This window comes from Dreissena polymorpha, chromosome 1 (assembly GCF_020536995.1).
Source record: "Dreissena polymorpha isolate Duluth1 chromosome 1, UMN_Dpol_1.0, whole genome shotgun sequence".
In the NCBI taxonomy this organism is placed as follows: Eukaryota; Metazoa; Mollusca; class Bivalvia; order Myida; family Dreissenidae; genus Dreissena; species Dreissena polymorpha.
Genome location: NC_068355.1, coordinates 8,374,336 through 8,401,358, shown reverse-complemented (window position 1 = coordinate 8,401,358; position 27,023 = coordinate 8,374,336). Strand labels below are relative to the sequence as shown.

The following is a 27,023-nucleotide window of genomic DNA, read 5'->3' as shown; positions in this document are numbered from 1 at the left end:
TTGTTGATTGAAAACGGGCATTTATTATAACATGCCATCAAAAAGATAAAAATAGAACAGATTCTTTCCAGAAAGGCATAATGGGTGGTAAAAACACTCAACGCATATACACATACAAAACATGAATTTGTGAAGTTGAGTGTGATGACGGCGGTAAAAATAAGTATAAAAGAAAAATATTTGATGCTTATAACAGTAAAATAATATACAAATGTGTTTTACACACAGGTAAAAACATACATAGTACGGGAGTCAAAACCTTATGGCGGAGAAGGGGTGGAGGTGGGTTGTTAATTTTGACCATACTGGATTACCACGTCACAGTCTGGAAGGAACACAGGGCCACTGTAACCGGTTTCGCTTCGTAAATACTGTTTACAACCAAAACACCTTTATGAAGACACATTTTTATTTAGATTCTCTGTTGTTCCATATAAACACAAGTTAAACATAATCACTGTTTTATAAATACTTTAATTACTTAATTTAATGAAATAATCTAAACTTATTTGACAAGTCCTAATTAAATGAATTTAGCTTTCTAATTATTTAAAACAATTTACTATTTTAAGGGGAGGGGAAGGCTCCGTTCTCGACTTAGGTAAAAGTTACATTGGGTGTCTCTTTAACTCGGCCATCAATTTCAAAAATCCAAAGCCTTATATACCCTTTTGGCAGAGACAAGCATGGGAATCTCATGCACAAAAAGGCGGCAACTGTCTAATGTTAGAGGGACCATACAAAAGTAATCTATACATTGAATAGATATTTAAATTATCCAATATAGACTAAAAGGGTTTATAGCTTATAGTAAAGTTTAACTCTAGTTGTGAATCAGCCCTCCTGTGTATTAAATAAAATGCACGAGTGATTCAACATGTACACAGGCTTAGACAACCTTAGTTCAATAACTGGAAACAATTGCAGAATAAGATCTATAATGTATAACAATAGTAGGCTGATAATAGAATGTTAATCTAAATAGTAAAGACTAGTTTTAATACTAAATTATATAAGACTGTAATGTAAAAATCATTCCTGCTACACTTCCCCTACCTTAAGACTACAGTTAATTTATTAATTTTATCAATACCAAAGAAAGCAGGAATATAAATGAAGAAAAAAAAAGACTTGTCGCTTGAACAAATACAGATTATAACAGAACAAATGTGGGTTTACTTGTGAATTTAAAAGAAAGCTTTAAGTTTTTCTTGCTTAATACCATTATAACAATTGTACTTCCAGTAAAATAAAAAAAAACATTTTTAACATCAATATCACACAAGTAATTTCAGTAAAATATCATTAACATTTTAAACACATTTTAAAAACTTTAGATATCATTATTTCATGAAAATTCCATTATATATATATTTTTAAATCAACATTTCAAAACTGTTCACTGTTCATAATTCCCACCGATGTTTTAATTTAAATATTGTTCTTTAAGTTGTCTTGAATTTTTTCCCTGTAACGTTTCCCTCTTCATCAAAGGTGGTTTCTTCATCCCGACAATCGGCTCGCTCGGTGGTTAGGTCTGGGGCCACCTCTGTCTGCTTCCTCTTCTGGCGCAGCCGTTGCCTATGATCTACCTGATAAGATAGGACGCCCTTAGGATCCATATAATGGATGTTTGGGATGGTCTTGGATGCCAGCTTACCCGGATATTTATGCACTTTCTTTAGATGCGCGACACCGTCCTTCCGTCTTCCAAACTTCTTAGTACACAAGGACAAGGAGCATTGAAAAATAGTCACAGTTGCACTGTGCTTCATGGCCCAGTGCCTCTGGTATGAACTGTGACATTTGTACGGACCGGCATCGCACAAAGTACACTTCGTTGGTGTCATAGGCCAGTTTGGCCTTTCTTCATGATTGAAGAGCGAAACTTCCTCTTCGACCCCGTCTAGAATATCTAGCGACATTGCAAATCTGTAAATATACAAGAATTATATAAATACATTAAGTTAAAACATAAACTTTATTCTCTGATCAACCCAAATTATCTCTCAGCCTGGGAGCATGTAAACCTCTGAGCTGGCTCCCATTGTAGAATAAATTCTAGGCAATACTTTGGTCATATTATTAAAAAGAGATAACCATCCCTTTATAAAACACATACGCACGACATGTCCCTTATAAGAAGCGTTTATCGGAGATTAAAGATTTACAGTGCTAACTTAAGCTTTTCAAGTTTAAAATGATAAATATAATAAGCATCCCAAAATATCTTTACAGAATATAAATTTTATATGAACATAATTAATGGAGGAGTACAGCTATTAGGTTTCCTGAGCTGGACAATTGTAAATATTCAGGATAATTTCCATAGTTGGACCTTAAAGTCCTAGGCATGTTAGAGAAATGTACTCTTGGGCTTGAAAGGAAATAATATCATTCTATCAATCAAAGTATATTCCCTTCTTAACAAAAAAAAGTCCGTACCACACAGCACCACAACGCCATAAAATATGTTGATAGAAACACCATATTAATTTGCCCTAAATGTTATATGTGATTACAACATTTGTTAATCTTAAATAATTAGAATACTGTTTGAAATGACCTCAGTAGAATTTCATTTTACCATTTAATACACTATGCCATTCTAAATGATAGGTAGGGCTTGTCAATTTTTTTTTCAAATATGAGTACTGTTCAAATTGTGTTCGATCAATCAAACTTTGAAAATGTGTTGTTATTTTGTTTTTAACTTTTTTTGTAAAAGAAACGTGTTTTGATTACTTTAATAAATGATAAACATTCAACTAACCATTTTCTAAAATTCTAAATAAATCTTGCATATTTTTACTGCTGTCTTAACTTCTACAAGTGAAATTCTCTTGTAAAAATGTGTAAGCAAATTAACAACTACGTAACTACCAACAAAATATGTAGAAGATAATTTATATTCTCCCTAGCATAAACATTTTACGACAATCAACAACACTACAACTTTAAATCTGTGAACCAATGAATCCATTTAGGTTAACAGATACAATGTCAAAACTATCTACAAGCAAATAGTCGAGAAATAACTAATACAAATACGAAGTGCAATTTACAAGCTACTACCTTTATACCGTAATTATAATTAGGTTAAGGTAATTTATATAACCTTTTGACCCCTACAATCAAATAACTGCATCTAATGGAAGTTATCGGTGTAACATTCTAACTTTAAATGCAATTACAAGCTACAATATATTGACTATGCACAGAAAGACCACGCAATGCAACTTATTGTCAACCAAATAATTATTAAATCAATACAAAAATATGTTTCACCAATCAAACCGACATGTATCAACAGATGAACAAGTCTGAAATAGATAATTAATCTCTCCTTGTATAAACAAGAAATATGCCATCATTATTTCTAATTAACTTAGAAATTTAAAGACAATATAATAATGGCATTATATACACCATTTCTTATATACACTATTTGTTAAACTAAGGAAAGCTATTTACTTTAGCCTAAATTTTCTGAAACTAGTGAGAAAATATTTTCTTTGGCTTAACTATTCTCCCTGCTCTGGTAATATAAGGATTTTCTATCCTTTCATCATCATCAACTTTCTGTGTATCTGATTCTAGAATCTCCATAGAATCATTAGGATGTACCTCCTCCTCATTTTCCACAGAACTTAACTCCATATCATGGGTTGGACTTGGAGAAAGACAAGGTTTTAATTGATCTACATGGACCACCAGTATTTTCTTGGAATGGACATGTTGGATCTGATAGGTGACATCAGTTACCTTTCTCGATACTTGGTATGGCCCTACCCACCCTAAACCTAATTTTACTTTTGCATTTGGTGGATACCAGCCCCATACCATGTCATTTTCTTGAAATGTTCTGGGTTTTAAACCCCTGGCATATGCGTTATTTTGTCTTTCAGCTGCTCGCTGTAGGTTTTCAGCAACCTGTTCATAGGCATTTTTCATTGCATTTCGGAGCCATTCCACATACTGTGAAGGACAAGTAAAGTTGCTGGGACTTTCTCTTGTACTATACATAATGTCAGTAGGCAGCATTAATTCTCTACCAAACATAAGTAAATTTGGTGAACATTTAGTGCTCTCATGAACAGATGAGCGATAAGCCAACATTATGAAAGGTAAATGGTCATCCCAGTCATTTCTAGTTTCATTCACAAACATTGCCAGAAGTGATTGAATTGTTCTATTATGTCTCTCTACCATTCCATCTGATTTTGGATTGTATGGAACTGTTCTGGTTTTTTCAATGCCCAGTAATTTACAAGTATGTGCAAATAGATGGGACTCAAACTCTGGACCTTGATCTGTATGTATGATAGAAGGAACTCCGAATCTACATATGAAATTTGTAACCAGCCTGTCAGCTACTGTAATGGCTGTATGATCAGGCAAAGGATATGCCTCTGTGTATTTCGTGAAATAATCACTGACTACCATAATATATGTCATACCATTGGTTGTTGTAGGTAAGGGACCCATTATGTCTATGGCTATCCTATCTAATGGTTGGTAAGATATGTCCTGTTTCAAAGGAGATTTACCCATACCAGGCCCAGGTTTGCGCCTTTCACAAGTTTCACACTCAGCGACCCAGCGTCGTATGTCAGCATTCAAATTTGGCAAATAAAATCTTTGTCTGATACGAGCAATAGTTCTATCACTACCCAAATGTCCTGCAGTTCTGTTTTTGTGCAAAGAATCGAGAATCTCAGGCCTAAGCATCTGCGGCAAGATCAAACGTTCGTTATTACCGTCTACTCTATACAAAACATTGCCTTTGAACTGTAAGCTATCCCACAAACTCCACAAAGTTCTAACAATTTATGAAAATCTAACAATGACAGATTTACCAGGTTTAAGGTCAAATCTTTTCTTTAAGTCAATTACAATAGCTATGTCAGAATCTTGACTCTGAAGATTGGATAGTTCCTCTAATGACCAGATTGGTAACCAATTAGACTGGTTTTGTTCTTCGGGGTCAGAACTATCAGGATGACTTATTTGTCTAACAAACATTTTCTGTGCAGAAACTGTGTCAGTAAAAGTAGTGCCTTTTTCACAGTCAACATCACATGTTGCATGACAGTCTGGACAGGTATCTCTTTTACATTTCCTGGGAATGCGCGACATGGCATCTGCATTGCTATGCAAAGATCCTTTCCTATATTGAACTTCAAAATCATAGGTATCAAGTACTGTGAGCCAACGTGCCAACATGCATTCCGGTTCCTTATTTTTTTAACCATGTTAAAGATGCATGGTCGGTCCTTACAAGAAATTTGCGACCCCACAAATAATGTCGAAATTGTTTCACAAATGTCACCACAGCTAACAACTCTATTAGTGTAGTACAATATTTTTGTTGTGATTTGTTCAATGACCTACTTGCATAAGCAATTACCCTTTCTTCCCCATTTTGAATTTGAGACAAAACTGCACCGATACCAGTTTGACAACCATCCGTATCTAGTACAAATGTTCCTGTAGTATCAGGGAAACCTAAAACTGGGGGAGAAATTAACATTGTTTTCAGGTCTTCAAAAGTGGTTTGACAAGTATCTGACCAGACAAATTTTCTTCGTTTTTGCGTCAACTCAGTTATTGGAGCAGCTAACTTAGCGAAATCAGGAATGAACTTGCGATAGTAACTGAGAAGTCCAAGAAAGCTTTTAACTTCAGTTTTGTTTTGTGGAATTGGCCAAGATTGAACAGCTTCGATTTTGGAGGGATTACATGAGATCCCTTTCTCAGAAACAATATGACCAAGGTATTCAACTTGCTTTTGAAACAATTTACATTTGTTTGGTTTCAGTTTCAGATTTGCATAGCGAAATCTGCTAAAGACTTGGAGAAGATTTTGTAATGTGCTCTCGAATGTATTACCAATGACAAAAATATCATCTAAATAGCACAGACATTGTTTCCATTGCATGCCTCGCAACACCAATTCGATTAATCTTTCGAAGCAAGAAGGCGCGTTACAAAGTCCGAATGGCTTGACCTTGAAATGGTACAGTCCGCAGTGTGAACTGAATGCGGTCAAGTGTTTATGCTTATAAGACATTTTGACTTGCCAGTACCCACTTGTCAAATCTAAAGTACAAAAGAATTTTGCTCCTGAAAGTGTATCAAGTGCCTCGCTGATTTTTGGAAGAGGATATGCATCCTTTCTAGTAACAGCATTTAATTTTCTGTAATCTATGCAAAAAACGTATAGAGTTATCCTTCTTTTTGACTAAAACAATTGGGGAAGCCCATGCGCTATGACTAGGTTCTATGATATCTTGATCAAACATTTTCTGGATTTCTGTTTCTACAATATGTCTCTGAGTAATAGGTACCCGCCTAGGTGGAATTTAGGTTGGTCTCATGTCGCCTACATCAATGGAGTGTTCAACTAAGTCTGTTTGTGTGACCTTTCCGGTGTCATCAGTAAAAATATCAATATATTCGCATAAAAGTGATTTCAATTGAATCTGTTCGTGATGATTGAAGGTTTCAGAAGACTCTGCTAGCAATGGTTTTAAATGATCTGGTATTTCATTCTGGTTCTGGGAGTCAGCCTCACCTTTTACTTCGGTTACAGAGCAGACAGGTTGAAGAGAAGCAACCGTTAAGTTTTTCTCTATTGTAACATTTTTGCTTGTAAGATTTACTAATGTTATGGGTATTGTACTTTGATTTGAATCTACTACTGCTTTTGCCATCAGTAAACCTCTTTTCTGAACAAGTTTATAAGGCTCAACTATTCCTTGATTTTCTATAAATAAACCATCAACCTTTGCTTCAATTGTCAATTCCGATTCTGCTGGTATTGTAGCGGAATCACTCAGTCTTATCCTAGCAACTTTGTTATTTTCATATCTCATTAGCATTATTTTATGTTTTCCTATCTGCATTACAGCTTTTCCAAATTTCAAACTAACATCAAATTCTTCTAAGAAATCCTCACCAAGAATTGCACTAATTTCATCCAATTCAGCCACCAAGAATTCATATGAAAACAACTCATTGTCTATTTCGAAATCAAGTTTTGTCTTCCCTAAAATCTCTAAACTACCACCATTTGCTGCTGTGAGGGTATGATTTACCCTTTTTAGCATATCCAAATAGATACCCAACTTTGTAGCTACAGTAACAGAAAGGATACTAACAACTGATCCACTGTCAATAAGAGCTTGGAAATTATAACCATTTGATGATATTTTGGCAAATAAACAAGATCGCTTTCTGATTGAATTCAAGACAATGTTTTGCTGCCCATGACTCTCAGAAGTCTCAAGGACTGAAATTTCGGGCACAACTTCAGTCGTAGCTAGTTTTCCGACATATTCTTTGGACAAGATGGCGCAATATGACCTCTCTCATGACACTTAAAACATTCGACATTCTTTGGCCTTTCTCGACTATTTGACCTGCTCCTACTGCGATTGATAGAATGACTCAGAGATTTTATCAATTCCGCTATTTCATTGAGGGTAATATCACTAGATTTGGTTTCATTGATTGTATGACACTCTACTCTAGGAATTTCATCATCAAATCTGGGTTTTCTTAGAATACACTGGGAGCCCTCAAATGCCTCTAATTCTATGGCCAATGCAATTGCTGTATCTATCGTAATAAGGTGTCTGTATTGAACATGACTACGGACCTCCGGTCGATTCAGACCGTTTATGAACTAATCCATAACATAAATCTCTCTAGCTTCTGAGTGAACTGTTGGATAGGCATGTAAGCAAAGCTTTTGCAAAGCATAGCCAAAAACTGCAGCAAACTCAGTTTTCTTTTGACGTCTGTTTCGAAACTCGCACCTATATGCTGTTTCTCTTTCTATTGGACTTAACCTACGACCCAACACCTCAAGCAAATAGCTGTAATTGTTCATCTGAGAAGGTTGCAAATCACTTAACAATTTCTGAGCATTTCCCTTCAGACTCATGATTAACTGCTGTGCCTTTTCTAAGTTGTCCCAATCGTTCCAATGTGCAACATTCTCAAAATGCACAATATAGTCACGCCAATCTGCACTTTGACCATCAAATTTTTCTGGTTCTTTAGCCTTTCGCATTGATCGCTTTATGTGAGACTGAGTCTTGCCTTTGTTAAATCAGTCGATTTTGAGCCATATTGGGTTTAAATGCAATTGAACCGTAAGGTCTACTATCGTTTGTCTCTACAGGGGCATGTCTGTACATATCCCTTGGTAGATATCTACTATCATCAGCAAAATGACATGTTGAGGTTGGTAGGACATTGTCATAGTTACAAGCAGACGGTTTGTTCTGTTCTATGGAGATATTTGTTGTGGGTCTATATGAGGTGGGAAAATTTTGCCTATTCCTGTTTATGTTTGAAGACGTGTTCCCATGTTTGTCATATCCATCAATACAGAAGTGTTCATCATTGTGTTGTACATTTCCAGGCAAAATGTTATGCCTTTGTTCTAAATTGCCATCATACACAGACCTATGTGGCGTATGCACAATATGACAGTTCCTATTTGATTGATGTTGAACTTGGTCATTCTTTGCATCTGGGGATGTGTATGCCAAGTCAAATTGCAATTGATGGTGCAATGATTCCGGTCTGTAATTTGCAAAGTGATTTTTCATATTGTTATGAGGTTTGCATGTATTGTCCATGCTCATAGGAGTGTGTGTGCGTTCCTGTTTGACATTAACCGATGTATCAAAGCGAGTTGCCCCCCTTGTGTCATGGTATGCCATGTCTCTATCAAAGGTTGTCCCCCTTGTGTCATGATGTTCTGTGCCTCTATTCAAGGCTGGTTCCCTTGTGTCATGATATTCTGTGCCTCTTTTCAAGGCTGGCCGCCCCCTTGTGATATGATATGCCATATCTCTATCAAAGGTTGTCCCCCTTGTGCCATGATGTTCTGTGCCTCTGTTCGAGGCTGGCCCCTTTGTGTTGTGATATGCCATATCTCTATGAAAGGTTGTCCCCCTTGTGTCATGATATTCTGTGCCTCTATTCAAGGCTTGCCCCCTTGTGTCATGATATGCCATATCTCTATCAAAAGTTGTCCCCCTTGTGCCATGATGTTCTGTGCCTCTGTTCGAGGCTGGCCCCTTTGTGTCGTGATATGCCATATCTCTATGAAAGGTTGTCCCCCTTGTGCCATGATGCGAATGTTTCTATCAAAGTTTGTCTCAGTTGTAGCCATGTGTGACAGATCTTGATTAAAGTCACTGCGATTTGTTACAGGTTGTGTCATTGTTCTTTTGTTTGTGTCATCACATGCTTTGTTTGAGTCACTAGCAATAACCACGCACCTGCTATGCAAATTATTGCGCAATCGGTGTTCAGGCAAAAAGTTGACCGAAAAATGTGGGGTGTTTTTAACGCTTCACTACGAGCATGAAAGAAGTAATCCAAATGAAAAATTTGCATATGTGGGAGATGTCCAAATAAGCAGTATCTGACCTTGCCATGACCGGAAAATAAAAAATCATTGCTCAAAAGTGAAAGTAAAAAATTCGAAGGCCAATATTTTGCAGAAAGAAGGCAGATTCACTTGAAATTTAGCTTTTAATAAATCAATTATTGTGTTTTTTAATAAATTCTAACCATTTGAATCAGGTATATGCGCGTGAAATAATATATATTTATTTATTTCCAACACCACTATTCCTGTGCAGTAGAGTTACTCCCCTTTACGCGGAATTATTACATTGTTGTTACGGTGAATTCGGGAGCGATCTTTTGAGCAGTTTTACGGATATCGGTACGATAAACACAGTATTTGTTTGGCAGGAAGAGAAATCGTCTCATTTGGTATCGTTGCAGGTATGAATTCACTTAAATCACCTAAATTATTGTGTTAATTATGTCAAAGAAAATCTGTTCCAGATCGTACCCGCGCCATGTCGTACCGGACTTGTCTTCATTTGTAACAAATGTAAAATGTAACTTCTGTGATTGATCATAATCATAAACTTAAAAGCTAAGTTACGTTATTAGTTTTAAGTTGAGTATACATTTAGGGAGCATTATAATTCGCACACCATCTCATTATTAGTTTTGTTAACGTGTTAAAACTGCTATAATTAATTTCAGTTCTTATTTCATTTACATGATTAATATACAAAAAATAAATGGATATTATTATATATAAAGGTTAGGTTCTAGAATTAACCTTTGCAAAATTGAGGATGCAATGCTAAGACTCGGTTATTATGTGTCGCAGGTTTTGTGCATACCGGTATTGAAATTCTATTTTATTTACTTGTTATTTTATAGAGAACATGACTGACAAAGATCTATTGGACAGTGATTATGATGGGATTTCACAAATACATGAGCACAGTTACATTGTGGTAAGTAACATTTTAAGCAGTTGCATGTTGAAGACATTGAATTTGATGGTTAACAATTATATCCTGAATTTAAACTTAATTATTTAATAATACAGAATATACACATGCCCCTACTGTAAGAAATAATATTATTGTTGGAAATGTACTTTGTAAGTATGATGACAAAAATATGTTTGTGTCTGTTCATTTGCATAGATATCGGACTCTGACGAGACACAACCACCTTCACCTTTTGGTTGACAGGAATATTCCAGTGAAAGATCAGTTGTTCAACAGCCTTTTTGACAAACAGTATGTGTGACTGCATCTTATTATTAATTTTAATATTACTATTAAAATTAAATTGGAAATTACTTCAGTTGGCAAAGGAATTCCAGTTATTTCATCATATGGCGCTACATTAAAAAGATTACTTAAATGGATGAAATATTAAATGCCCTTACAATTGGCTAATTTTGATCTCAGCATGATTTTTTAGCAAACTTTGAAAAAAGAAACATTGAATCAGTAAAAGCTTGTAGAAAACATTTGCGGTTAAATGTTCTGTTCTTTCAGTTTGTCAGTATCACTTAATTAATATTTGCATGCAGTGCACTATTATATTTCAGCATCTTTGGAGTTCCTTTCATGAAGAAAACAAGCTCTTAATTAATGTATCGACAATGATTTACTAAATCCAAGAAGTTGTTTAAAGATATTGAGCTGTTACATACATTCGCCTATTATGAGTTCGAAACTTCTTACAGTAATTATTATAATATTTTTTTAATTATTTTATTATATGTTTATCTTTTTTTGAATAGGTGTGTGTTAAACTATTCTAACAAATAGTGTTTCTGTTTCATCTTACAAAAGTATATAAGATTTAATTTAGCAATGCAATGTCGATCTTTTAGAATTCCTGGTGCTGCCATTCCTAATCAACCGACATATCAGAATTTTGGATAAGAATTCAGATTACTGGCTGCATATTCAACCGTAAGTGTTTTTCCTGTTCAATTTAACTGCTAATTCATAAATAAAACTTTGTTTAAGAGAAATAATATTACTTAGAAAATGTTCTTAAATACCAGGTTGTATCACATTTGTATTGGGTGGGTGGGGCAGTTGTACATGTTTTGGATAATGTTTTTTTTTTAAATACTAACCAAATAAGTTTTTGTTTTTTGAACATTTATTCTTGTTTTGTTGTACATTATTTCAACTGTGATATTGAATCACATGCACATTTGCAATTTAGAAAAATCAACTTTGTATTGTCTATTTCAGGAATGTTTGGGTCCTGGGTTGGTGGGGGGTAACGTGTTTCAGACCAGAATCCTGCCGGACCATCCAATTGCAAGGACATCTAACATAGCTGAAATGTATCTGTAATGAATTATTAAAAGTTTGGATAAAAAATGTGTTCTTAAATCATTATTTTAAACAAATTATACACCCAGGTTGACTATTTTGAAAAAATGAAAAATGACAATTTTTACACATGGGATTTTTCAATGTTTCCGCATTCACTAACATTACTTTAGACAATGTAAGATAGACAAACCATACATATTTGGAAATGGTTTACTAATATCTATCAGAAAATGTATAATTTTACTGGGTTTATGTCAATTTTCAAAATCAGTGGTTATTGCTAGAACTTTGACCTTAAAGTTGGAAGGTCAATGTAAGAACCCAGCAAGAATGAGTCATCATAGGCTGGATTTGATTTTATAGATTTACCATCTTTTTGATATGGTTCCATAGGTATCCACCATGCTTTTAACTCACTCATTTGGAAAGAATAAAAAGTTATAAAATGATGTCAATTAAGATTCAAAATTGTAATTATTTTACCACAATAACTTTGTGTTGACAACTACATCATTCCACAATTTATTAAAGCCACTTGTAAATGTCTTTCACACTCATGCCTTGTAATGCAATGTACACTATCTAAATCACTTCAGATACGGTCTGATGACTACGATACAACCAGTGTGAACTGCATGTAAAATTTTCAAAAGCAATACACACTGCCCACTACACGAGGAAATTGAGATACCAATATGCCCTACGATTGATGTACATGTACTCTTATCAGACAATGTATTCAATATACAGGTATACTGTGTTTGCGAGTTTACAATATAGCATTAATTTTATTCACTATCACGATGAATTTTCCATATGTTTAAAGAACAGAGATAAATTGACCTTACATAATATACATGAAGATTTGCATTGACCGAACTAGCCACAAAATGTAACAGTATACATGCAAGTTTACGAATCGGACGAGCCCCCAAAATGTAACCGGTTTCCCTTCGTAAATACTGTTTACAACCAAAACACCTTTATGCAAGACACATTTTTATTTAGATTCTCTGTTGTTCCATATAAACACAAGTTAAACATAATCACTGTTTTATAAATACTTTAAATACTTAATTTAATGAAATAATCTAAACTTATTTGACAAGTCCTAATTAAATGAATTTAGCTTTCAAATTATTTAAAACAATTTACTATTAAAGGGGGAGGGGAAGGCTCAGTTCTCCACTTAGGTAAAAGTTACCTTGGGTGTCTATTGAACTCGGCCATCAATTTCAAAAATCCAAAGCCTTATATACCCTTTTGGCAGAGACAAGAATGGGAATCTCATGCACAAAAAGGCGGCAACTGTCTAATGTTAGAGGGACCATACAAAAGTAATATATACATTGAATAGATATTTAAATTATCCAATATAGACTAAAAGGGTTTATAGCTTATAGTAAAGTTTAACTCTAGTTGTGAAACAGCCCTCCTGTGTATTAAATAAAATGCACGAATGATTCACCATGTACACAGGCTTAGACAACCTTAGTTAAATAACTGGAAACAATTGCAGAATAAGATCTATAATGTATAACAATAGTAGGCTGATAATAGAATGTTAATCTAAATAGAAAAGACTAGATTTAATACTAAATTATATAAGACTGTAATGTAAAAATCATTCCTGCTACACCACAATGGCCAAGACCGAATTTTATTGTTCAAAAGAGCCCATGTGACACCACACTGAGGTTATATACAAGTAATTAAATATAAGGCTTGAATAAGTATAATGGTAACAGACAATTAAACAATTAAGAAGGCGTACAATGACATAAATTCTGTTATGTGTGCATAAAATATTATTTATGTATTGTCCTCGGTGGTAATGAAAAGGTCATAGACCGGACGGACTCGTATGACTTGAAGGAATGAACAAACACAATATTGTTAATTGAAAACGGGCATTTATTATAAAATGCCATAAAAAAAGCTAAAAATAGAACAGATTATTTCCAGAAAGGCATATTGGGTGGTAAAAACACGCCACAAAGGGGACCGGAACCCAGCCGCCCATGTTTTATAGATAAAACATACTATAAACGTAACAACCTTAGCGATGATGGTATCAACCAGGAAAATGGACAAGTTGAACGTAGGATCGACCTGGCAAACTCCTCCAAATGCGACGTCAATCTGAATACAAGACACAAGAACATTAAAGGGTTTCAAACTGTAACAACCTTGTAAATTTGACACATTAAGTTGCTTTAACAGGACTTTTGCAAAATGTCAATTTTTCACAAATAAATGTAAAAAGTATATTCAAATACCGGTAGGCTAACACTGAAATCGGTGTTTTCCACTAAGTATGAATTAATAAAATCGTACGTGAATTCATTGACTTAACGTTAAAACTAAACTTCGAATTCGTCTACACGTACTTTAAATAAATTACTGAATGTCAATAGTTCCTTGTTTTTGTTGACAATGTTATACATATGAAACATAAACCCAATAAAATCAATTTTACCGAAAAATAATAAAATACCATTTTAATAAAGATGCTCAATAAAGTAAATCGGAACATCTTGGAAACTAGCAATGGCAGTTGAACAGTTTTTGGTCATGAGAAATTATTCAGAGTGCGGCCATATTTGTATGGCTATACTATTTACTGTTTATATGTAAAGGACTGTTATGTAGATTGCTTGTGCTGAAAAAGAAACATTTCGATAGATCACAGTTTCTTTTCGGTACGACATTGTCAGTTTGTCACCTTATAGACATTATAACCTCTCATTTTTTACAAATAAATACTTTTTAATTTACATATATCAATATAATGTGTAGCTACAAAAAATAAAGAATTACTTGTACACGTATTGTTTCTAAATCTGACCATTTTTAATCATTTTAAAACTTTGATGGAATCTGTAGCCAAACCGTGAACCCTTCAACTGTTATGAAACACAACTAGAAACTGCCATACGACCTCATTAGCCAGGGCCCTTGTATATTCATGGATGGCGACCACAGCTGCCGAATCGTTGCCTTTCATGGCCAGGAAACTAAACATACAGTGATATATATATATAATTATAAAATGTATTTCTGCTGTTTTCTTGTTTACCAGTGTTGTATTATATAAACATAGTGTATTAAGAATTTACAGATGTGAAAATGATAATGAGTTCAAATGTTGAAGATATTATAAAAGGTGATCTTCAAAATCTGGTATGAAAGGAGCTTTTTACTGTCGATAGGCGGAGGCATCTGCACAAAACAGCAGTTCCACGATGTTCCGGTCCGCGACGTCGTCCTCTGCAATATGGTTTTTGACGTCATCTTCAGTACTACGGGTTGTGACATCTCCCTCTGTTATACTTATTGTGACGTCTTCCTCTGCAATTGTGACGGTATTCTCTGTTGAAAAAGGATTTTTGACGTTATCCTCTACGTTAGGGGCTGTGACGTTACCTTGTGTTATACGGTTTATGATGTCATCCTTTGTAGTACTAGTTGGGGCATCAAACTCTGCGAGAAGAGTTGTGATGTCATCCGTTATGAAGACAGGGATTTTGACGTTACCCTCTATTTCAGGGGTTGTTTCGTCTGCCTCTGTAAAAGGGGTTGTGATTCCATCTACCGTTATATTGGCTGTGGCGATATCCTCAGCATTAATGATCGAGACGTCGGCCCCAGGTTTGTGTGTAGGTACGTCATTATCTGTTAATGGAGGTGTTGTGACGTGTTCATCGGTTATTCGAATGTTGACATTTTTTTTTTAAATACTGTTTGTAATTCTATCTTCTGTACGGATGGTGGCGTCATCCTCTCTTTTATGAGTTGTGACGCAATCCTCTGAAACAAATCACTGCATTGTTATCATACCATTAAATCGGCAATATTTGGTTAAAACTTTCTTTTCGTCTTTTCCCATTCCCCAATTCAGGTTGTTTGTCTAAATAAATGGATTCGGATGTACTGAAAACAATATTTTAAAGGTTATACAATAGTGACAAGTTTATGCACGACATGGACGTACTTAATGCAAGTAAACCCGTACCAACCGATTTTGTTGACATTCGAAACAAACGAAAACAAAATTGTATATGTTATGCATACATGTAAGCTTGATAAAAACAATAGCACTATTGTGTATTTATTGCTACACAATTATTGGAATCAAACATACCTTGTCCATCAGAAGTATTCACAAGGCTAATAATAATTCCAAAAAAGAAACACTTGGACAGATTGCAAAACATTTGGGGGCTTTAAACATTGTAAAGCCACTAAAATAATATGTTCTTTATTACTTGCTGAACAGGGTACGTCCGGATGGTCAATTTCTGCTTCATAGTGCAAAAAGGTTTGCTTAAAATGTGCACGAGGATATCGTGCACTCACCACGAATATTGTGCTGCACGAGGATATCGTGCACTCACCACGAATATTGTGCTGAATAACTTGTACGTACTATGTGCAATGGTTGAGGTAAGTGAGCATATTTACCGGTATTTATGTTACAAAACTTTGCGGAAGATCTCTTTTTTATCGTACTTTTTAAGTTGCTATTATTAATGTAATAGGATAAGTTTTCTTCTTTTATTCCAGTTATTGTCCTTTAATTTAAAATTATCTAAATATATATTTTACTTAAGTAAATTGGATAAACTAGTTTATAATAATACGTTGAGGACGCTTTGCAATTATTCAATTGTATATTTTGTTATATGATGTTGAGATATATGTTTATTGTATAATTGTTGTCTTTTCTACGAGAGACGTGATTACGTCTCAGTCTGTAGGGTGACGTGTTTGTTTTTTGGAGTCAAGCTCCTTGATGCAATCCTGAATAAGGATAATGACCGGTACCGCTATAGCAAGTTCATATCAATGTAGAGAAAACTTAAAATAGATAACATTTAAATTTACAAGTTTCTTAGTTCTTAATTACAGTTGATCCCTTTACGCCTCGTGAGGTGTAAGACGAAGGAACCGGTACTACCGGTATTATATTAGCTAACGCATGTTAGCGCCATACGAGACTGTTATTAACAGCAGTAGCGAGAGTGACAGTAATGATGACAATTATCAGGAGGCTGCAGATGAGGAAGTATTCCTAAAAACACAAGACAAAATGCAAACAACCAATCGTGGAAAATGCCCACTAAAATATAAACAAACCTAGAAGTATGACAAAAAGCGTGGACCGTGTAGCGCACACATAAACAGTGCGCTTACGGTTACCTGTAATACTTTACCGAGCGTGTCTAATCAAAGTACTGACAATACTGGTGTGACGATGCTTTTGAAGAGGATTGATATAAAAGCATCTATTTAAGTTTATCTACAGCACCACAATTGTGTATGTGGGTACGAACATTTTGGGTAGGAAAAAAATGGGTACGAAAATTTTGGGTACACAAATTATGCAAAAAAAAAATTAGGTACGAAAAAAGATTTGGTTACGAAAAAAAATTTGTGTAGGAAAAAAAATTGGGTACGCAAAAAAAATTGGGAACGAGCAAAAAATTTGGTACGAAAAAAAAATGGGTACGAAAAAAATTGGGTACGAAAAATGTAGGGTACGAAAAAAAAATTGGGGGGCACGGGGAAGTAGTACCCGTGGGGAACTTGATCCATTCAGCGAAACTGGGAGGCGGGTTACATTATCGATCAAATATAACAAGAAATATCTTTAAAAAGATATTCGACGTGTATTTTCTGTACTTCTTATCTTTAAAAAAACGTTATGTTACAGTTAAACGTTTGTGGGTTATTACATTACGTTTCAGCATGTAAATTGAAAACTTGACATTTTCTTTAATTACACCATGCTCTTTAATTTCACATGTACCCGTGGGGAACTTGATCCATTCAGCGAAACTGGGAGGCGGGTTACATTATCGATCAAATATAACAAGAAATATCTTTAAAAAGATATTCGACGTGTATTTTCTGTACTTCTTATCTTTAAAAAAACGTTATGTTACAGTTAAACGTTTGTGGGTTATTACATTACGTTTCAGCATGTAAATTGAAAACTTGACATTTTCTTTAATTACACCATGCTCTTTAATTTCACATGTATATAATACCAAACTTTATAGTTCGTTGTTTCCTTTCCTAAGTTAATGATGCTATGTGATGTGATTTCACATGCCCATGTGCATGAACATATATTTTTTCTCTTTTGATTATTGTTTTTTTCTCTAATTCAATAAGCTTAGGCATGTTTGTTCGTTAAGTACGGCAATAATTTCATGATGATTCCCGAAAGTAGGTATGAGCACATAGTCGTAAGAGCAATTGAATACGTGAGTTCGCCCATGAACACATGGTAAGGTTAACTTAATCTCCGCGATATGACCTAATATGTGTTTAAAACAGCAAACAATATCCAACAAACGAATTAATTATCCAACATAGTATGTGCACTGATGTGGCTCTGTAATTTCTGTTTGAAAAGTTTATTAAATATGCAAAATGAGAAAGCACGCATAAGAGCGAATTTCACAGATATCATACGACTATTATATACCAAAGTCGCTACAACGTTTACAAATGGCAGGTTCGAAATAATTCGTTTTCTTTACACTCATGATCGCGTTGAAAGTTAATTATACACGTTTTAATTCGCAATTTATTTACTGAATCACGACAAATATCAAATACAATACAGAAAATGCATAGTTGTTTCATTGATCTATAAACATATAATGGATTGAATATAACTGATTTAAAATTAACGTTTTCAAACTATTATTAAATCTTTTTCCCAGAATATGCTGTCCAATTTATAGCTGAGCTTCCTATACCTTTATCAATGATAATTAGTGAGGCATGCCGATTAGAAAAATCGAGCTATCTCAATCGGACTGGCTCGGTCTTTTACATAGGTCGCCATTGTGAAGAATTTTTTCATGGTATGATAACTTAGACGAGCTGCTTCGCAGCATCGTCAAAAAGCACTTACTACCCAAAAAGCTGATATACCACATAGCGTGAAACAGTTAAAAAGAACACGTGTTGAAATGGCACAATCACAAACGAACAATGACACAATCAACCGAGAAACAGTGAACCAGCGAAGAGGTGAATCCCAAACCTATGACACAACTAAAAGTAGCACGTTAACATCGGGTTTAGAAAAGATCGCAGATCGACGTACCGGTCAAGAAAGAGGACAGTAACTGAGTTAAAATGTGTTTATTGAATGTCCAGTGACTTATCGGGAAACGATAAGGGCATGCCTTAAAAGCACTTTTTAAGTTAAAGTCAAATTTGGTAAAATGTACACATATCTCAGTTAGCAATAGTCTCGAATTATTCAATGAGCTTATTGAACCAATTGTAAGTTATGACTGTGAAGTTTGGGGATTACACAATAGCACCCAAATTGAAAGAATACACCTACGTTATTGTAAACAGGTGCTGGGTGTCAAACACAAAATAATTTCATAACTGGGAACTTGGGCGTAACTCTCTTATAAATACACGGTCGTTAATCACGGGCGCAACCTGCTTTTATATGCATTAATAAATAAGCTCTTGCAACTACCGATGTGGCGCTCAGGCCCGGATGTTTTGAAATTGCATGGATAATTTTACAGGGTGATAAGTTTTATATGTTTTTCGGGCAATGTAGTGCGATTCAGCGAAGATTAATTCATCCAAAAATGTACAGAAACATACATTCTCAACCCATTTCAAAACGCGAGAACCTTTATAAGTTGTGACATGGTGGAGTTTTAAAAAGCACTTCGATGAGTTTTACCTGTATGACGAGCAAATTTCCACCCAATTAATCGCTAACGACATCAAACATTTGCGTACAATATATATTGGATGCTGCATGCACACAAATATTGGCTTCTAGCCGAGGTAATAGATAATTTTGCATTTTTCCAAAAGAAATGGAGCCAAAGGAGATGGCGTTAATGATAGGAGGTGGCGCAAATGCAGGATGTATCAATCAAGAGTCGTATCGCAATGACAGCATCACATGACGTACATTTGATGTATAATTTATTTGTTATATTTACTTTATTTTTCAACGATCGTATGAAGGCCCAAATATTTACAGAACATAAACACATTCTATGATAAATAAGCTGATTTTTAAAAATATAAGTCATCAACTCAATTTAGAAATCATCAACATGGATAAAACATATTGTGCGATATTTACCAAAAATTTGTAATACTCAATTAGACCAATAACCAAATTCTCAGCATTATCAAAATAGTTCATCGACAACAATAAATGGTTACAGTATGATTATTCACGAAATAAACATAAGATTATGCTTCTTATTTAAAAGATTATTTGTGTTCCTTAATCTAAATGCTTAATTTACTAAAAGGACATGGTCAACGAATCTTAATTAGGCTCATATATGTTGTTTTTTCCACAATCAACTCCAAAAAGTGAAGATAGCTCGGTCTTGTTCCGTTAACCTTTTTGTATTATATATGTTAAATGTTCTTATCTTACAAAGACAACGTTTAAATCCATCAACACATTATTAGAAAATTACTTTTTTCTAATTCAAAACGAACGCGACTAAAATGTGCTGAAGTTGTCAACTTACAAAAATAAATTATGTCTTGTTAACATAATAGAAATCATTACATAAAATATGTCACTGTAAAATGGCTATATATATATATAGATATATATACATATATATATCTGCATTGGCGCCACTTCCTATTCTTAGCGCAATTTCCTTGGCATTGGCTCCATCTCTTTTTGAAAAATGCCAATTTATCGTTTAGATCGGCTAGAAGCCGATGTTTTTGTGCATGTATTAACTTGTACATGTTAAAAGCAATCGTTTTATGTAATGAGAGATGACGTGGGAATGTGCTCGTCAAACAGGCAAAAGACATCGATATGCTATTACGAAATCTAGCATGCCACAACTTATAAAGGTCCTCACGTTTCTAAATGGTTTGTGATTGTATGTTTCTGTACATTTTGGATGATTTATCCTCGCTGAATCGCACTTCATTGGCGAACTATGTTGAAAAAACATATAAAACATAATAACCCTGTAAAATTATCCGTTAAATTTCAAAACGTCCGGGCCTTAGCGCCATCTCGGAAGTAGCATTGGCTCATTTATTAATGTATCTCGTAAATAGTTGGCGCCCGTGATTAACGGCCATGAAATAAACGGATTGTTTATACTTTAATATATTGGTTAAAATATTACAAACTGATGATGTTAACTATATTAAAATTTATTATAATATGATATTACATGATCTTTTACTTTATCCCGAAAACAATTATTGGGTTAAATATGTTAAACATATATAAAATACACTAGGTTTCGACAAGGCATGTTTTTTTCAGCGAGTAACGAGAGCACCAACGACGTTAAAAGTCTATTGGCAATATACAGTGAAGTTTCTGCTGCAGTAAAAGTTGATTGAATGAAAAGGCTATCAAAATTTAAATAAATTACAAATACATGAAACAACAAGTGGTGAAATATTGAAAACCATCCTTTATCCTCGGAAAATCTTACAAATGTATCAAGGGAGCTTGGTATTTTGCGAGCCAGTAAATGCCTGGATGTAAATTTAATTTCTGATTGGCTAGAATTTTATGTATGCTCTTGGTTTCATTAACCTTATCATTAAATAATTTCTATTTACAGCTAACGACTTTTTCACTCGGAATTTAACGTCAAAATTAAATCTTTGGTTTTCTTGTTTTTGTTTGTTACTATTTATTAAACTGTTAGGATCGCTTCATTTCCAATTCGTTGCAGTGATTCATTTTGAAATCTACATCAATGAGTCCCTGGGACTCGCATATTTTGAAAAAAATGGGTCCAAACTGAAAACAATGGGTCCCAGATTGTGTCTTTGTAAATTCGTTACAAATAATCTACTTAACATGATACACCTTAGCCAGGGTCTCTTTTATGCAATTTGACAGCTAAAAACAGAAATAGGTTTATAGCAAGTAAAATCTTTATTTGTTTTACTTTTAATAACAAACAGTGAAACATATAACATCTTAAACAGAGAACTTTTTACTACTTTAACAGTTTGGACTGACTAGACTTTAAATAAATGGTTGACTAGAGTTTATAATTTTTTGATCAAAATTAGCCCTTTCAAACAGTGTGACAAAATACAATTTCTCCTTTGGTCAAAAGGTTTAGAACTTCAATACAGATTAAGTGTAACAACTCTCATACTGTATTAAAGGTGTATAGCCTTCTCGCCTTGTTATTTCTCCAAACAGGGAGAGCTTTTTCCACAAATTCATTCCGGGCAAAATTGCACAACTGCACTCTCATGAGTTTTTCTTGTTTCCCTACAGTAAACCTGTTCATGAATTTGGTCAAGACCTTATTCTGTATAGAAAACCCCCCTCTCACATCCTGCAGTATGAACAGTAGATGTCTGTGTTGTACTTACATTCTACGTAACATAGGACGGAATACTGTACGATCTGTATCACTATTATGTATGTACCGTATAAAAATAATGCTATTTATTTCAGAACTAGCAAATTTTAAATGTCACTTTAGAAAAAACAACACTGCTCAATTAATCCAAAAATAGTATAATAACATCGCTTTACTATATAAATAATAACTGTCTGCGCTCACAACAGACGAACGAAAACTGTGTTTTCCGCCGTTTATTCTTCATATTTAAACCACATGGTTTACATCGAGGCTGCGTTATCGAAAAATATCTACACAGCGAGTTTTAATTGTTGAGGATCAAATTTTTGCTTATATCCACGAATCGTACTCGGTATCATGTACAACTTTGACGATGTTGAGAATCGGAGTTTTTAAACAATGCGTCCCGAAAACGCACATGTTTGAGAATGATGCGTCCCCAGAAAAAAAGGTGCGTTTGGCACGCGGGACGCACGGAAAAAAGATTCACTGCGTTGTTGATATTTTTGTGTTGTTGTTGTTGTTGTTATTTTAACCGACTTCATTTCATACGCAATATATTAAATACACGTTGTATGTTGGAGCACACGTTCTGAAGTTTTAAATCAGTATTCAAATTATTCAAATATTTTCTAATCGCATATTAACAAAATAAACGCATTACACATATAATTTTTGAACAAGAACACAAGCTTATAAAAATAAAGTAATTCTGACGATTTCACATTGCCATAGTTGCTATGATCAAGAAAAGTTGTTTTAAACAGTTATATAGAAAAAAGCACCAATGACAGGTGTGTTTAAATCCATTAACGTTTAATTGGGAATCCCCAAAAGTCACGTGACCCTGCACCCTGGTACCCCATAAATAAAAACATTGAAAAAGTATGTTATTTCAAATTCAAATACGACGAAATTCACTTTGTTAAAAACACATAAATGAGTATGCAAAAAGTCAGCAAAAAATATTAGGACCCTATTTATTGGAATACTAGCATCAATTAAACAAGTTGTGGAACTACGATAATTTAATCAAAACAGATGTTGGCGTTTTTTCAAATGTCATTAGAAAGGGTTATTTTCAAATCTCAAATGTTTTAATACAACTAAAATAATTATTGTAAAAACAAGTTGAAAAAAACACACTGCCGGCGCCGTTATTCGAACCCGTGTCGTCAAAAATGGGTAAGCAGATGCGCCAGCACTGTGCCACGCAGAAATTATCTTCGGAAGCGAAACACAGGGTTCAGGAACTTCAGGATCACGTGACTTTGCAAGGTTCCCCCTTTTAACTCTAATGGATGTATACACGACGGTAAGTGGGGCTTTATTTCAAATAACTTTTTAAAATTATTTTTCTGAAGAATTTCAACTAGTGCATAAAAGATAGATTTTTATGCTGCTTATGGTAATGTGAAATATATTGGAATTACTTTATTTAATAAGCCTGTTTTTCTAGTTAAAAAAATCCGTGTCTACTGCATTCATTGTACACGTTATGATTCGCGCAACGTGAATTTGTCAAAGATTTCAGACGCATTCAAAGATTTATTAATGTATCGGCACACACTGCAATGAAACTGTCTTTCATGTACTGAAGATTTTTGCAAATGCATTTCATAACTTGAGATATTTGCAAAAATAAAGTTCTTTACGGTGTGTTTTCATTCTTTCCAGCCCGTGTGTAAAACCCGGGAAACCCCTTTGATTCTGCACATTGAACATAATATCTATACAACTTTAGTAAACAGAGGGGATAATCACGTGAAAGTCAAGATGGCGACGCCCATGCCGAGGCAATTATGTTTGCCGTTTCTTAGCCTTTATTACTTTTGTTTATTTTTTAAATGACGCTCACTTTCCAGGCATATCATGAAAAAGATGATTAGCGTTTATTTCGTATCAAATCGCTTTATATCTCGACTTTACTCTTCGCAAATTTTCTAAGCTGTAATTAGGTCATCCCGCTAAGAAATTGCGCAGCGAATAAAGTCGAGATATACATGTATAGCGAATATTTATACGAATAAACGCTAGTAACTTTTGCTGATATGGCTTGAGAGTGAGCGTTATTTAAAAAATAATACAAAAAATAAACGGTATAAAACGGCGAAAATAGAGAATACTAGGTCGGTGCCGAATAAAGCAAAGTTTATTTTGCGAGGCTTAGAAAATCTGAACCAAGAGCCTTGGCGATTGGTTCAGATTTTCGTGCCGAGCAAAATAAACTTTGCTTTATTCGGCACCGACCTAGTATGCGATTTATCCCATCAATTTTCTTAGTCGTAAATTATTTCTTTAAAAATAGAATAGGAAAATCGAACTACACGGAAAATCCCAAAGTTATTTTAAGCAAACATTGTTTCATTATTTTAATCGTGCCGAGCCTACTACATTACAAAAAGATCAGTAACTAACCTGTTTTTCTGTTTATCATACCTCTACGTCCCCGATTTTTAAGAAATAATGGAAAAAAAAACACTAAACAACTGCAGCTTTAGCGTGAAAGAACATGCATTGTGTCGTATGACGTGTTAATAATGACGTCACGAGTACGCGCACGTAATATTTGTAAATAATGTTTTTTTTTTGCTTTTTGAGTTGCATTATGTGTTAAAAATATATTACATCTTGGTATCAAATTGTTTGTTTTGTTGAATCTGATTCGATTTTACTAAAATGATTACTTTATAGTTGATTCCGAGAAATATGACCATTCTCCGCCGCGCGTGACAGCTATATTTCAGCACTGCCGAAATAGAGGAAAATTTATTCCACAGTGGTTTATTTCGACAATGCACGTCAGATGATGGGATAAAATACCTTCCTCGGCATGGACGTCGCCATATTCGGTCTTTTCGTAATTAAGAAGTTGTCTCCCATTCGGGAAGGTATCACGAGTATCCCGGGTAAAAAGCGGTCCGTCTAAAATGCGTATATGACTCATATCCGCGGATATGACCGAAAAGTGCGGATATGGACGAATATAAGCAATATCGACACTTTTTCTGCAATGTTCATTTCAATTCAATGTGCAGGCTTCATCTTCAAGCTCGTCTGAAGGTGGTCTCCCTTCAAGCGCAAACAGCAGGCCAGCAATGTGTGTGCATCCCTCTCCACATCTGAAATAAAAATTTAGATCTTTTAAAATAAACAGCAAAATATATATATATAGATTTTTTTTTTGCATTGAGATATAAGATTATAAAATAACAGGTAAGGGATAATATGTAGAAATTATCTGCAGTACAAGAAATAATATAATTGAATAAGTAAATATTTAATATTCTTTTAGAAGGCAATACCAGATAACACGTATTTTACTTATAAACAAACTTAAGGTGTAATTTGATCAAATATGAGTTGTGTTCTGAGAAAACTGGGCATAATGCTTGTGCACAGGCTAATCAGGGACAACAATTTCCGCTTATATTGAATTTTTCTTTTAAATGATGTCTCTTCTTAGCAAAAATCCAGTTTAGGCTTTTGGCAGAAAGTGTAGTCCCGGATTAGCCTGTGCGAACTGCACAGGCTAATCTGAGACGACACTTTTCGCACATGCATTCTATATGCCCAGTTTCCTCAGAACACGACTCATTTATGTAATTGACTCTTTCTTCTTTAAATAAGGATTTGTGGCAAACTTAATTTTTGGGTTATGGCACATTGTAATTATATAGTTGTTATTATGCAAACATTATTCTCAAATACATTCAGATGCAAATTTTGTTAAATAGAAATAATGTTCTTTACATGAAAAATGATTTAAAAGAAAAGTGTACGAGTTGACAATGACTTGCATAAAAAAATGTGTGAAATTTTATTGTAATTGTTATTTTCTTTTATTGCCTGGTAAGTGGCTAAATGTTTATAATACAGTAATCACTCATCATGACTCCTTTGTCTGCACTCAGAGAATGTATGACATACATGTTTATACGAGCAAATGTATCTGTGAACAATATATCTGGTTTCCCTACTTAAGAAAACCAAAACAATGTTTCAAGTATAAACGTCCTGAATAATTATATAATTACCCTGCAGGGCATGTGCAGTATGCCTTCACAACTTTAAAGGGTCTCTCCTTGGTCATTAAAATCCATTGCTTATAGACACCTTGCTGCATTGAAGGATAACATTTGGAGTGAATGTAGCAGTGCTTGCTGCTGTCGCTTATGAAATTTATCATAATTTTGTTGATAAATCCTTCTTTATAAAAATTGAGACCCCTGATGTTTTGTCTGTAGCACTGCATTTTTTCGGCATCTTCTGTGCGGTGGCTACTGTGCAGTAAGTAGCTCTCGATGTCGCTAAGCTTCACTGTAGGGAAATGACATGAAGTCCCAGTCCATCCTGCTCGGAGCACAGCTATTTCGGGAGTTTCAACACCACAAGATGACGACTGTGGTGCACAATCCGACACAATGTCACACCGCGATCCGATCGTATCTACTACCCGTTGGGCAAGTGTCAACTTGCTTTCACTAATTTTAACATTATTTGCGCGTAAAAACGCTTGAATTTCTACTTTGGAATAGTTCAACACATCCTCGACACTTGTTTTATTATTTATTGGAATTAAATTCGCCGATGTTATTATAAAATCCATACTAACTTTGTTGAAATTTACGCGCTCATAATTTTTGACAACCGGAAGTAAACAATACTTCCCGCACGAACGACAACTCTTGCTCGACGTTAATAACGAAAAGACCGAATGTTCAATGAAAAATACACAATATGTATTTAATATGCATAGTAAAATATCTTATATTTGATTGTTACTATATATTATATTTTATTGGTACGTAAAACTATGCACGGTATTTAATTTATTCAAATGAACAAAGGATATCGTAGTGCTACATTTAAATGTTTCAAGAATGATTATAACCATTATAGTTGCGCTGTTATTGAAAAGCAATGCATG

General features: G+C 34.4%; 2 protein-coding genes and 2 long non-coding RNA genes across 10 annotated transcripts; 1 reads left to right on the top strand and 3 right to left on the bottom strand.

Annotated features, from left to right (window-relative positions):
* Positions 1-16,017, bottom strand: LOC127870282 (uncharacterized). 3 transcript variants are annotated; one of them, XR_008044741.1, is made up of 4 exons: positions 15,847-16,017; positions 14,906-15,512; positions 13,761-14,719; positions 1-1,932 (listed from the first exon to the last, which is right to left on the bottom strand). XR_008044741.1 is itself a non-coding variant. In XM_052412914.1 (4 exons), exons 2-4 carry the CDS (start codon positions 14,670-14,672, stop codon positions 1,446-1,448), a joined length of 600 nt encoding a protein of 199 aa, XP_052268874.1. In that variant the 5' UTR covers positions 14,673-15,512; positions 15,847-16,017; the 3' UTR covers positions 1-1,445. The 3 variants fall into 3 exon arrangements, 1 of the variants encoding a protein (XP_052268874.1); XM_052412914.1 differs by having other exon boundaries at positions 13,761-13,844; positions 14,644-15,512; XR_008044742.1 differs by having other exon boundaries at positions 12,907-15,512.
* Positions 9,438-11,979, top strand: LOC127870297 (uncharacterized). Of its 3 annotated transcripts, none has more exons than XR_008044748.1 (4): positions 9,438-9,816; positions 10,270-10,346; positions 10,542-10,637; positions 11,243-11,595. It is a non-coding gene; the product is annotated as an uncharacterized LOC127870297 (long non-coding RNA). The 3 variants fall into 3 exon arrangements; XR_008044745.1 differs by lacking the exon at positions 9,438-9,816 and adding an exon at positions 11,616-11,979 and having other exon boundaries at positions 10,025-10,346; positions 11,243-11,324; XR_008044744.1 differs by lacking the exon at positions 9,438-9,816 and having other exon boundaries at positions 10,027-10,346.
* LOC127870308 (uncharacterized) lies at positions 11,503-12,388 on the bottom strand. 3 transcript variants are annotated; one of them, XR_008044754.1, is made up of 2 exons: positions 12,072-12,388; positions 11,503-11,714 (listed from the first exon to the last, which is right to left on the bottom strand). It is a non-coding gene; the product is annotated as an uncharacterized LOC127870308 (long non-coding RNA). The 3 variants fall into 3 exon arrangements; XR_008044757.1 differs by having other exon boundaries at positions 11,503-11,703; XR_008044751.1 differs by having other exon boundaries at positions 11,503-11,703; positions 12,186-12,388.
* A 4,873-nt stretch (positions 16,018-20,890) lies between the features above and the next one.
* Positions 20,891-26,702, bottom strand: LOC127865309 (uncharacterized). Its single transcript, XM_052405314.1, has 2 exons — positions 26,131-26,702; positions 20,891-25,215 (listed from the first exon to the last, which is right to left on the bottom strand). The coding sequence occupies exons 1-2, from the start codon at positions 26,700-26,702 to the stop codon at positions 25,116-25,118; spliced, it is 672 nt and encodes a 223-aa protein (XP_052261274.1). The 3' UTR covers positions 20,891-25,115.
* Positions 26,703-27,023: the final 321 nt, after the last annotated feature.

Coding starts and splice junctions, on each gene's coding strand:
- LOC127870282 (XM_052412914.1), bottom strand. CDS start 14,672: ATGAATATACAAGGGCCCTGGCTAATGAG. Junction 13,845..14,643: donor CAAGGGCCCTGGCTAATGAG/GTCGTATGGCAG, acceptor TCTTGTATTCAG/ATTGACGTCGCATTTGGAGG. Junction 1,933..13,760: donor TTGATACCATCATCGCTAAG/GTTGTTACGTTT, acceptor GTATATTTACAG/ATTTGCAATGTCGCTAGATA.
- LOC127865309 (XM_052405314.1), bottom strand. CDS start 26,702: ATGGATTTTATAATAACATCGGCGAATTTAATTCCAATAAATAATAAA. Junction 25,216..26,130: donor TACTGCACATGCCCTGCAGG/GTAATTATATAA, acceptor TTTTTATTTCAG/ATGTGGAGAGGGATGCACAC.